General features: G+C 36.3%; 3 protein-coding genes across 3 annotated transcripts; 2 read left to right on the plus strand and 1 right to left on the minus strand.

Annotated features, from left to right (window-relative positions):
• The first annotated feature begins 2,120 nt into the window (after positions 1-2,120).
• On the plus strand, positions 2,121-6,634 carry LOC133338808 (pterin-4-alpha-carbinolamine dehydratase). The gene is made up of 2 exons (XM_061546915.1): positions 2,121-2,156; positions 6,335-6,634. Exons 1-2 carry the CDS (start codon positions 2,154-2,156, stop codon positions 6,632-6,634), a joined length of 303 nt encoding a protein of 100 aa, XP_061402899.1. The 5' UTR covers positions 2,121-2,153.
• A 355-nt stretch (positions 6,635-6,989) lies between these two features.
• Positions 6,990-7,676, minus strand: LOC133338803 (N-alpha-acetyltransferase 40). Its single transcript, XM_061546909.1, has 2 exons — positions 7,291-7,676; positions 6,990-7,227 (listed from the first exon to the last, which is right to left on the minus strand). Exons 1-2 carry the CDS (start codon positions 7,674-7,676, stop codon positions 6,990-6,992), a joined length of 624 nt encoding a protein of 207 aa, XP_061402893.1.
• Positions 7,677-8,929: 1,253 nt separating this feature from the next.
• Positions 8,930-9,292, plus strand: LOC133338804 (uncharacterized). The gene has a single exon (XM_061546911.1). The coding sequence runs from the start codon at positions 8,945-8,947 to the stop codon at positions 9,290-9,292; it is 348 nt and encodes a 115-aa protein (XP_061402895.1). The 5' UTR covers positions 8,930-8,944.
• Positions 9,293-11,993: the final 2,701 nt, after the last annotated feature.

Raw genomic sequence — 11,993 nt, forward strand, 5'->3', positions numbered from 1 at the left:
TTAATAATTTTTGGTACGGGTATGAGCAATACAATAAGAACCCAAAATACCAAATTATAGCCAATTCGTTTGAAATCCCTGTCCATTATCCTATACGGAATATTAGAGATTACCGTTATGTGGGGGCTAACCTTAAACTTGGCTCAATATTAATATTTTTTAGTATGGATATGTGTTATACAAACCCCCAAAATACCAAATATTGAGGGGTACCGTTCTATGGGGGCTACAACAAAACGTGGACCAATATATTCCATTTGCAATCAGTCAAGCTCAGAGTCCGAGAACTTTCAATAGAAGTCAGCGGATTAATCGCGAATCGTTGCTTAAGGGTCGCCTGGAATCCGTAAGAGTAAACTGTGGGCTATGTCTGAATAAGGTCAAAGGACCTCAGTCAAATTAAGGAAACAACGATGACTGGACCGAAATGATGCGCCAATTTTTTTTATACCTAAAGCCTTATCGAAATATTGATTATAGGGAATATCGGCGCACTCCTTCTGGTACCTCCCCCAAATTTTTGTTGAAAATTAATAGTATATCATGCGAATGGACTATCCGATTTGAACCAAATTTTGCACAACCTAAGATTTTTACCGGAATGCTATCAGTCAAACAACATGTGCTCCTTGCTAGCATGATATCTGCCGTGTGATCCCAACTATCACACATTAATGGCTGATACACCTTCGCCACACACTCGTCAGTATTTCAGGTGTTATCGTAAAGGCATCCAATACGTCAATTCATCGGACAAAGTCCTATTCCAACATTCTTCTGCTATTTCGGACAGTAATATGAAATTTGTATCGAGATCGGAATCCTAAATATGTGTCTCTCCTGCCTCGCATTCCAACTACATGAACCAGAAGGTGAAAAGCCTGGGACAAAGATGAGGCAACTTTGGTAACGACTTTCTCATTAATAAGGTATTCGGTTGTTAGTCCAAGTCAACAAGTCTACTGCCCATAGATTTATGGCTGAAGCCGATAGAAGTAGCACAATTTATCTTTTTTCTGCTTTTATGTCAATATTTTCAGGAAGAATTTTTACCAACAGCCAATCTGCTACAACAACACAATAGGGGGTACCTTCCATGTTAAGACCCACGGGACTCTTTCCAATGTACGAAATTTACTGAAAATTCTGCTTTCAATCACATTGTTGAAGGCTCCTTCAATATCGAATTGGAAGTACCCATATTCTCGTCAATGTGTCCAACCACCTCATGTAGGACAGTATCCACCAACTTGCTTTTAATACTTGGTAGGATTTTTCAGTTCAGGTCCATGCTTTTTGGCATAACCTCAAACTTACTTTGATGGTTCTGGTCTCCAGCTATATGGATTTAAGAGTATAAAAATATATGTCCATATTTGGACAAAGCCCCCATAAAAAGGTTCCAACTCATGTTCGTATTATGCGAGTTCTTCTGAATTTTCAAACCTTACAATGACCCCCATATAAAGCTCCCGAACGGTGTTAGGTATTTAGAATTCCAACCTATGGTAAAGTGTATGAAAAGTTCGGCTTAGGTGAAATGACGCGCACTTCTTTTAATTAATTAAAAAAAAACCAACACCAGTAACGGTAAAAGTTTAAGGAATCAAAACCAATTCTAAGCAAACGATATGGCATCTCTTTGAAGAACAAAAACAGCTGTTACCACAGCATAAAACAATAACAAATCAATAAAACCAGCCGGTTTTTGTTGGAAGCTGTCTGTACACACACATAAAATAAAAATTACCATTAAAAGGTTCGTTTATCAAAATGATAAAAATATTCCAAAAACTAGTTCGAAATCCAAATGGTTATTCAAATCTAACGAATTCCTCCTTCTCCTGTATCCAAACACAAATGAGATGTATAACGGCTGTGTATAGTAGGAATGTGTAAGTATGTTTGTATGGTGTGTGAGCGTGCGAGAGAGCGTGTGTGTATGCATACCACAATTCCCAATGAATACATAAAGCTTAAGAATTGGACTTAACAACAATCTTTGATTTTTGATTCGAAGCAGCAGCCGCAGTACTTCAAAGCCCGTGGAGAAGAGAACAAGACTTGTTGCCACAACCAATTTGCCGACATCATATAACAGCAGCTACTACTTTTACAGCACAACAACAGTTCCCGTAACAAACAAGAAAAACATGGTAAGTTGTAAAACATAAAAAAAGAGTAGAGTAATAATATATTAAAAAATAGTTGTATGTATGTACATTAGAAAGGGATTAATTGTCTGCCACCACTTCCAACGTCATTGGAAGTTACAAACAAAAAACCGAAACACTTGTTGACTCATTTAATTTGCAGTATACACATATCACTAATTTGTTTCTATTGGGGGGTGCAGGGGACTTTTGTTTATTTGCTTATTTGTTGAAGTTGTCAAATTTCCAATCACATTTAAAACATGACCTTAAGGCCATCCATTATTCCTTCTATATTGATAAGAATGAATAAATGGACATTTTTGAAAGTTTATTCGAAATTGTTGAATTAATAAGAATGGAATTAACAAACGAATTATTTTATAATTAGTGTTTGTTGTGTGTTTAAAACCAGTTTTTTTAATTATTACATTCTAATGCGGTCACTGTACGACTTTCGCCGCACTTCTTGTTAATAAAGCAAAAAAAGTTTTGTTGAAACTTCAAGGTTAATAAGGGAAAATTTGTTTGGCAGACAAATTACTTATAACATTGTTGTTCTAACGATGTCGGCAAATAATCAGTTAAGAACTTCTTTGGAGGGTCCCTTGGCAATCGTTCAACGGGATAATTTTTGTTGGGTTAGGCTTTGACTTCAGAGTCGAGCTCTTCTTATTTTAATTGTTTATAAAAATAAAAACATACATCAATATTTATATTCATTCCAGAACCAAAAATAGGTTAGACTTCGCTCTATAATTCATGTTTTTTATTTCCATCCAAAAAATATCAATATTGGACCACTTTATATGATAGCCCCCATGCAATTTTAACCCACAAATCTCGATATTTTAGGGAACTTGGACAGGTTTTTCGAAAAAATTGAATGTAATTTATTATTGCGAAAAATCAATTCGAAAATCTCCCTCCAAAATATTCAATATTGACCAATGTTTCGAGATATGCCCCAATATTTGGTAGTTTGAAGACTTTTGGCACGTTTTCATTGGCTGTTATTTGATATTACACAATATACCGCACAAAAATATATTGCAGGCAACTACTGAGCCAACAATCAACACCTTTGAATCAGACCGCATACTTGAAACGAGTGTAGTAACACGGTGCGAAACTATAACACCAGATAGAGAACAATGGAATAGTGGAACACTAGTTCAGATGCCGCCTGGTAACTGTTGCTACACAGATGGCTCTCGACAAGGAGGAAAAACTAGACTGGGACTTTTTATAGAAGAACCGGGTACCGAAATTTCTCTTCGTCTTACAGATCACAGCACGATCTTACAGGCGAAGCTTAAAGTTATAACAGAGTGCCTTAACTGATTAAGTTCAAACCAAGGACAAAATACAATACATATTATTACGGACAGCAAACAAGCTATAAACCCAATATCTTAAATCCAAAACTGTACTGGAATCTATAAATACCATTAATAATTTCTCAGAAAAAAAGGAATTCCTAGATTCATTGGGGAATCAAATCAAAAATTTATTTTTAATCTAAATTTAAACTAATTCTAACTTTCTCCGCATTTTAGAGCGTACAACATGCCTCAATTGGCTTGTGTGTATGACCATCTAATGTTGGACATTTGGTGGTATCATCCATCCCTCTTTTCAACCTAACTATTTGATATTTTGGGTTCTGATTGGTTGTCAAATTTGCCTACCAAAAATCGAACCACTTTTTGGTAAACGTCTTTTAATCAAAATTGGCTGAAAATATACCTCTTTGGTTCTCAAATTTTCCTACCATATATATCAAGCCACATGTTAAATGTAGCTCCCATCTTTAAAGTATTACCAACAGTTTTTCAAACAAATTGGCTGAACTTTCATATTTTTTATATAATTGGGTTGCAAATCTTTCTTAGTTAAATTAACCAATATCGGTTCAGGATCAGACATAATCCCACCAATATTATGGAATCTCCTCATTTTCGAAGATATAAAACATGTTCTCATTTCATGACAAATCTTCTAACCTACAATTACACATTATGATAGACCGTTGGTATATGAATGTCCAGCACCTCATTAGATATTTTAATTGTCCTAGGCGCGGAGGCCTTGATGGGCAAATAATTTATTCACATCATATTGTTTTCAATATAAGTGAATGCCATTATCGGAATGATCAAGATCCTAACCTAATTTACCGTCCTGAGTGTCTGACTGTGTGTTTTCTCTTGACAGCATATTACCAATTCATAGCCCCGGATAAAAGATCCCATCTGTATTTTCACCAATGTCATGGTTGGGAGTAATAAAGACGGAAACTAATGTTACTATTTTCTATGGAAAATTTGTCAGATTTTTATATTTTACACCAACATAGATCTACTACATATAGCTTTGTATTCTGAAAGTATTATCCATTCCATTCTGCTTTGAAAGCAATGCTTCGTTGGCCCAGGTCCACATTAAGGTGAGGTTTTCAGGTCCATTACGGTCAAGAGTTTCGCTTTCTGGCAATTTCCATTGAATATAAGATGACTTCATCGATCATATAATAATTGCCTTAATATGGACTGCGATGCTTTCCAGAGTAATTTATGGTTGGGGTCCCAACACAACCTCATCATGGTCATTCGAAGAGTGATTGACAAGCTTGAGAACTTTTTTGAGCGGCATATTGGCTTGGAATATATTTTCAAAGGCTTCAATAAATAAAATATTTTTCAAGGGCTTAAATAGGCGTTAATTTTTTTTAAAAAATACATTTTCTAAAAGCTTCAAAAAACGCGGATTTAGAAAAAATTGTCCAAGGTCTTCAATAGGCGTGGATTTAAAAAAATCCATGTGATCTACAGGATGGATTTTTAAAAATATTTTTCTCAAGGGCTTCAATTGGGGTGGATAGGCGTGGATTTTTTAAAAATATTTTTTCCAAGGGCTTCAATTGGGTTTGATTTTTTAAAAATATTTTTTCCAAGGGCTTCAATTTGGTGGATAGGGGTGGATTTTTTAAAAATATTTTTTCCAAGGGTTTCAATTGGGGTGGATAGACGTGGATTTTTTAATAATATTTTTTCCAAGGGCTTCAATTGGGGTGGATAGGCGTGGATTTTTTAAAAATATTTTTTACCAAGCGCTTGGGGTGGATAGGCGTGGGTTTTTGAAAATATTTTTTCAAGGGCTTCAATTGGGGTGAATAGGCGTGGATTTTTTAAAAATATTTTCCAAGGGCTACAATTGGGATGGATAGGCGTGGGTTTTTGAAAATATTTTTTCAAGGGCTTCAATTGGGGTGAATAGGCGTGGTTTTTTTAAAAATATTTTCCAAGGGCTACAATTGGGGGCATGGGCGTGGATTTTTTAATTTTTTTCCAAGGGCTACAATTGGGGGGCATGGGCGTGGATTTTTTAATTTTTTTTTTCCAAGGGCTACAATTGGGGTGGATAGGCATGGATTTTTTAAAAATATTTTTCCAAGAGCTACAATTGGGGTGGATAGGCGTGGATTTTTTAAAAATATTTTTCCAAGAGCTACAATTGGGGTGGATAGGCGTGGATTTTTTAAAAATATTTTTTCCAAGGGCTTCAATTGGGGTGGATAGGAGTGGATTTTTTATAAATATTTTTCCAAGGGCTTCAATTGAGGTGGATAGGAGTGGATTTTTTAACAATATTTTTCCAAGGGCTACGATTGGGGTGATAAGCGTGGATTTTTTAAAAATATTTTTCCAAGGGCTTCAATTGAGGTGGATAGACGTGGATTTTTAAAAAATAAGAGAGTCAACAATAACTCAAATTGCTGTATTCGTGACGTCTTATTTAGACGGCAGGATTATCATAATACTACATGCGTAAAAGGCCTTGATATTCACCATCGTTGGCAGACATCTTCTAAACTTAATTTGCAAAAAAAAAAATTATTCTCCATATGTGGTATAAATTTTAACCTGTTATCGGTACGAAACAAATTCTATTTCACGCTCGTAGTGTTGTGAAATGGCTTTCTGAAATGATTTTGTCTCCTTTGGATGGGAATAATTAAAATCATTCTATAAAAAAAAATCATTTTAACGTTTCAATTTACATACAAATATAATAGGACCAGAAAATTCAGTTACTTAGGAATCATCAGTTAAATTGATGAATATAGAAAATTCTAATAAAACATTTTTATTTATATTTGTAAATGTTTTTTTTTTAAGGCTAAACTTACCGAACAAGAACGCGCCGAACAATTGCAACCTCTTCTGGATGCTGGTTGGTCGATGGTTAATGGACGCGATGCTATTTATCGTGAATACATTTTCCAAGATTTCAATCAATCGTTTAGATTTATGACCGGTGTTGCACTATTGGCTGAGAAAATGAATCATCATCCGGAATGGTTTAATGTCTATAATAAATTGCAAGTGACAATGTCAACACATGATGTCGGCGGTTTGAGTGCCAAGGATATACGTATGGCCAAGTATATGGAAGAGGAATTTAAACGTTATGTATAAAACACTTTGGATGTGGATGATGACGATGGCAATAAATTGAAATATGTTGTTTAGCTTATTGAATTGTTGAATTGATTTGTGTGTTTGTATTTTTTATTTAGGAATTGAAACTTAGGCTAAGTTTGCTTGGTTTTTTGTTTCAGTATGTAAGTAGTTTTCTTCGTGTAACAGGTTTGCTTAATGTATTCATGGATGGATTTTTGCTAATCCTTTCCTTAGCATTAGGGGTTTAAGTTTGCTTATTTAAATTAGGCTTAAATTAGTTGGCGTTGAGGTTAATTTTTGTTTGTTGATTTTGGGTTAACTTATGTTGTAGGCTTATATTAAATTAGTAAATTAAACTAATGTTGGCGCTTTAATCGTTGACAGGTTTACTAAGAATCTCATAGTCAGCTTTTTCCAATATATCTGGCGATGAATCGTCCAGAACATAGCCGATAGTTTTAAAGAATGCCCGAGCATTGTCGTTGTTCTTCAAAACGGTGAGGACTATTTTATCCATTTTCCAATGTTTGGCACAACGTTCCAATGCCAACATCATATGTTTACCCAAACCTTGACGCTGGGCTGAGGGCTCAATTTGCATTTCATAGCTGAAATAATAATTAAAAAAAAATATTACTATGATGTTTTTTATAAAATTATCCCCATCATACCAATATAACACCGGATGACCATAATCCATATCGAAACGAAACATGGCATATGCAACAGGTGTTTTACTCTTATCCACAGCCACTAAATATCTGGCCCATCCTTTCATGAGGTCATTCTGCTTCACTTTCGGTTGCCAACCCATGCTAAGTTGTTTGTAAAATGGAGAAACATTTTTCTCGGCCAGCTTGAAGGCCCATTTCAGCGTTTTGCTATCCATGTCTCCTTTGGCGCGACAATAAAGGCTATATGACGCCCCATCTTCAGCTTCCTTGGGCGATTTATATGTGAAGACATCTGGAAATGATTCCAATGGATTTTTGGATCTTGCAGCATTTTCAACATTACGTTGTTGGTTTGCAGCATTATTTGTCGTGGCATTCGTCATTTTTTAGATACAGTTTTTCTTAGTTTTTAATTTTAACAAGTTCACTCGCGCAATTTTTTGTTACTTTTGCAAAAAAAAAACACATGAAGGCGGCAAAGAAATGTTTACAGCACAGAGTTGCAATTCGGAAATGTGAGAGTGTTGCCAATCGTGAGAGAGTTAAAGATGAGATGCCAGACACATACGCAATTAATATGTTGGGAATTAGACAATGGAACACGCCGAAATATTCCTCCGGTAACCCGTAAGGTATGTTTATTATCAGAATAAAATCTATGTGGATTTAGCAATGTCCGTCTGTATACGGATCATGATTGGGATAAAATAGAACTTTGAAATATTGGACATATATTTCCAATTCTTCTTGGAAGTTTGTATTGAAAATTGTATATCGGTTCACGTTTCAATATACTCCTTATATAACAGGGCAGGTCCCTCTCTATATAGATCAATGTTTTCAGATAGGCTTCTTATATATGCTCCGTCCCATTTTATGTATATCCTCCAGTTTTTGCTGGACGAAATTACTGTGATTTGAAATTCGGGGTACTTGATAGACGAACAACTTTTTCGTAAAAATTTTCGATGTTTATAGTTTTCGGTGCATTTTCCAAGGGCCTGTATTTTGGTAGTTAAAACGTATTGACGGTAAATTTTCAATGCGGGGCCATAATTCGACAAAGCCTTACTCTATATCTTCGTATTAAATATTTTTTGACCTTAAGTTAATTTTCCAAATGATTCGGGATGCTCTCCTGACTAAAGCAGAATGGGAAAATCTGCCTGCCTCTCCAGGCTTTCGTTCACGTCGTCGGGAATAACAGGACTTGGGGCAAAAGAAATGTCCTATCTTCTGGAGTAAGTTCAGCCTACTCAACTTCAAAAAATCGGTTGTTGTTGTAACAATTGGGAAATATGCAGATCCATGTTTTGACATAACCCACATATGAGAGTCGCGACCGATTTTACATATTTTTAATGCACATCTTACTGTAGGATAGTATAAAAATTTAAATCCAACGTTTTTTACTTGCTCTATAAATTTTTTGATATTTTTTTTTTAATTTTTACTTTATTTAAACATTTTTGATTAGTACTGCCACATTTTTGTAACTATACCAACATCTTTGAACATCTGGCAACATCAAATAATTCCTAATTCAATGACGTTATCAAAATAAAATCAGCTGTTTACATTCCACCAAAAATTCTTGTATTTATTTACAAAATTTCTAACAAAAAGAAGTCAAACAACACATCAATCGAAGATGTTTAAAAAATCCAAAAATAAACACATAACACCACCAAGCCCTCCAACATTGGACGAAATACTCTCCGATATACAAGTCGATATTGATCTGCCAACAGTTAATCACAACAATGCTAATCACAAATCATCATCAGCCACCACAGAACCTGCCACGAATCTGGAATCATGGTGGCAAGTATTTGAACAATTTATGAGTGATCTCAAATGCTTGGAAATGGTACACAGTGAACTGGAGGGATGTAAACTGAAATTGGAATCGCAAAAGTTAGAAATTGAAACCGAATCGAAACTATTGAAAAATGATATCGATGAGCAGAAGAATTTAATAAAAGAGGCCTTAGATTAATGAAACCAAATTTTGTTTGATTCTTTCTCTTGGAAATATGGGTAAGTATGTGGTGGAACTATTACGGAAATTCGAATATCTAATAAAAACTAACATTGGTCATCTTGCTAGAAAACGATAAATTAATATCGTAAGGAGTCGAATATTCCTCCAAATTTTATTTTAAGAGTCATACGAAAACCGGAGTCTTAAATTAACGATAAAGTGGGTAGAGCTGGAGGGATCTAAAAAAACACACACACACAACAGATCCGAAATGACCCGAGTCTACTCGCCCATCGACATCCCTATATACATTAAGCAGTTGGCATTTTCCATATAGTACACATTGGATATGTTTTTATATTTCTCCGATCAAAGGACTGTATAAGTTGGTACATAAAATCTTCATAAGGTAAGGGCCACTATAAATGTCAATATGCATTTTATGGGCCTTTGACTATACATAGCCAGCAATCCAAACGATCCGAATGGAGTCAAACCGCGACGACCACCAGAATGGATCATTGTGGTAGCCTTAGATCTGTCCAAGGCGTTCGATACAATCGATTATTCCGAACTGATATCCGACATCTTAAATCCCACCCTTCCGAGTGAGATCAATCGTTGGCTTGTCAACACATTAATGGTCGGCAAAAATCTAAATATCGCATGTTGCAAATGGGAATACCACAATGAGGTGTCCTATCTATATCTTCTATTTTGTTCAATATGAATCTTACAAAACTCCACCTTCCTCTATCAGATGTTTCAGTGGTGTACGACTTAAGTGCAAAAATTTCCAACTACTTAGATACCATCACAAAATTCTTCATATCTCCACCATCTGGCTAACACCACAATCCCTTATCCGAAAATCCTTGGGCGGTTTTCGATAATCTCCTTCATTTCTCCTCTCATTACGTCAACAAGAAAGTTAAAGCTAGCAATAAAGTTCTTTAAGCTTTGTTGGCACCTCCTAGGGCAAGGGTAACGAAACGGTGAAGATGATACCCCAGACCCAATAAGAGATGACGGTATAGAGTGTATAGCACCTAGCCAAGATGAGGTCAGAATAGCAATTAATCGTCTGAAGATTAAATAAATCAGCCGAACTATTCAAGACTGGTGGTCAGATGCTGGTCAGGAACATGCACAAAGTGTTTAGTACAATTTGGCTAGAGTGTGTCCCGTTCACAAAAAAGGAGACGACAGTCTGACAGATCCACCATTGACCAGATTTCACTCTGCGCCAAATCCTGAAAATACCCCCACGAAAACACATCGACACATTCCACCTATTTGTCGGCTATAAAATCGGAAAGTACCTATCGGAGCCCTTAAATACCGAACGAGGATTCAGACAAGGTGAAAGTTTGTCGTGTGACCTGCTGGAAAAGATAATTCGAGACGTAAATGTTAACAGAACCGCCGAATGAACCATGTGTTGTATCATCTATTCTCGGACATAGGCTTTGTCAGACGTATCGAGCTGCAGCGACTACGTTGGCTGACCCAGCTCAAAAGGCATATAAAAGCGATGGCTCACGCAGAGAAGGGGAAGGTCACGAATTAGATGGGAAAAATCAAATAGAAGAGAACATTTCAAAACATGTTCTTTCAAATTGGAAGAGTTGCGCGCAAGACCAAAGCGCCTGGAAAACCTTTTTAAGCTGTCTTATGGAACAAATTTTCTGTCACAAGTCAACTAAGTAAGGATTGTCTGAATTCTTCGATCATCGACTATAATATCAAGCTCAGTCTTTAAATAGCGTCGCAGTAGATTTAGGCGGGGATATGATCATTTTTATCTAGATATCAGAGTCTGCCATGGAGCTAGTTAACAAGCCAGCGCTTGGTAGCATTGGGCAATATGCAGTTCATAGTATGGTTTACTGTGTCAAACATTTTCGAAAGGTCTAACACAGCGAAACCACAGTCCGCGCTGGCGTTCGATTTGGGTTAAGACCATTTGCAATACAGATAGTTATATCGTTTAGCGCCGTTTTTGTACAACGTGTTTTGCGGAATCCATGTTAGTGGTCAGCTAAATGAAGATGTACATGGACGATAACAATAGTGCCTCCAAAACGTTGGCTACTGGTGATAAGAGGGAGATTCTCCTAGGTGATCTGGGTCTTTAGCTTTTGAATGTGGAATCATTGTGGCTATCTACAAAATCTCTGGGACTACTAGTTTACAGATAGAGACACAGGAGTGTTGGTTAAGACCATTTACAATATAAATAGTGATATCATTGATCGCCGTTGTTGTACTGCGTTCTTTGTGGAATTCATGTTGTCAGCTAAACGAAGATATTGATAGCGGGTAACAATAGTGCCTCCAAAACTTTGGCTAATGGTGATAAGAGGGAAATTGTGAGCTGAGTTTTCAGGTTTTGGAAGTGGGACTATTCTGGATATCTTCCAAATCTCTGGGACCAGCAGTGAGTTTACAGATAGAGATGCGATGCATTAGCATGATCATAGAGATGCCCTCAATTGGTTTTAGAAAATATTATGGCTTGAACTTCTGATGCTGAGAGGGAGCAACGATTTGTCTCACGTTGGAGTTTCTTGAATCTTGTCAAGGTGGCCCTGAAGATCCGGTTCTGCTGGCTAGGATGGACAATAAATTGCTGACAGAATTTGTTTGCACATTTTTTGGCATCGCTATATTGGGTATCCTAAAAGCATTTCGTGTTTAATTATGGTGCTCCAGA

Source organism: Musca vetustissima, unplaced genomic scaffold (assembly GCF_032173495.1).
Source record: "Musca vetustissima isolate MV318-11 ecotype Yass unplaced genomic scaffold, APGP_CSIRO_Mvet_v1 utg7886, whole genome shotgun sequence".
Classification (NCBI taxonomy): Eukaryota; Metazoa; Arthropoda; class Insecta; order Diptera; family Muscidae; genus Musca; species Musca vetustissima.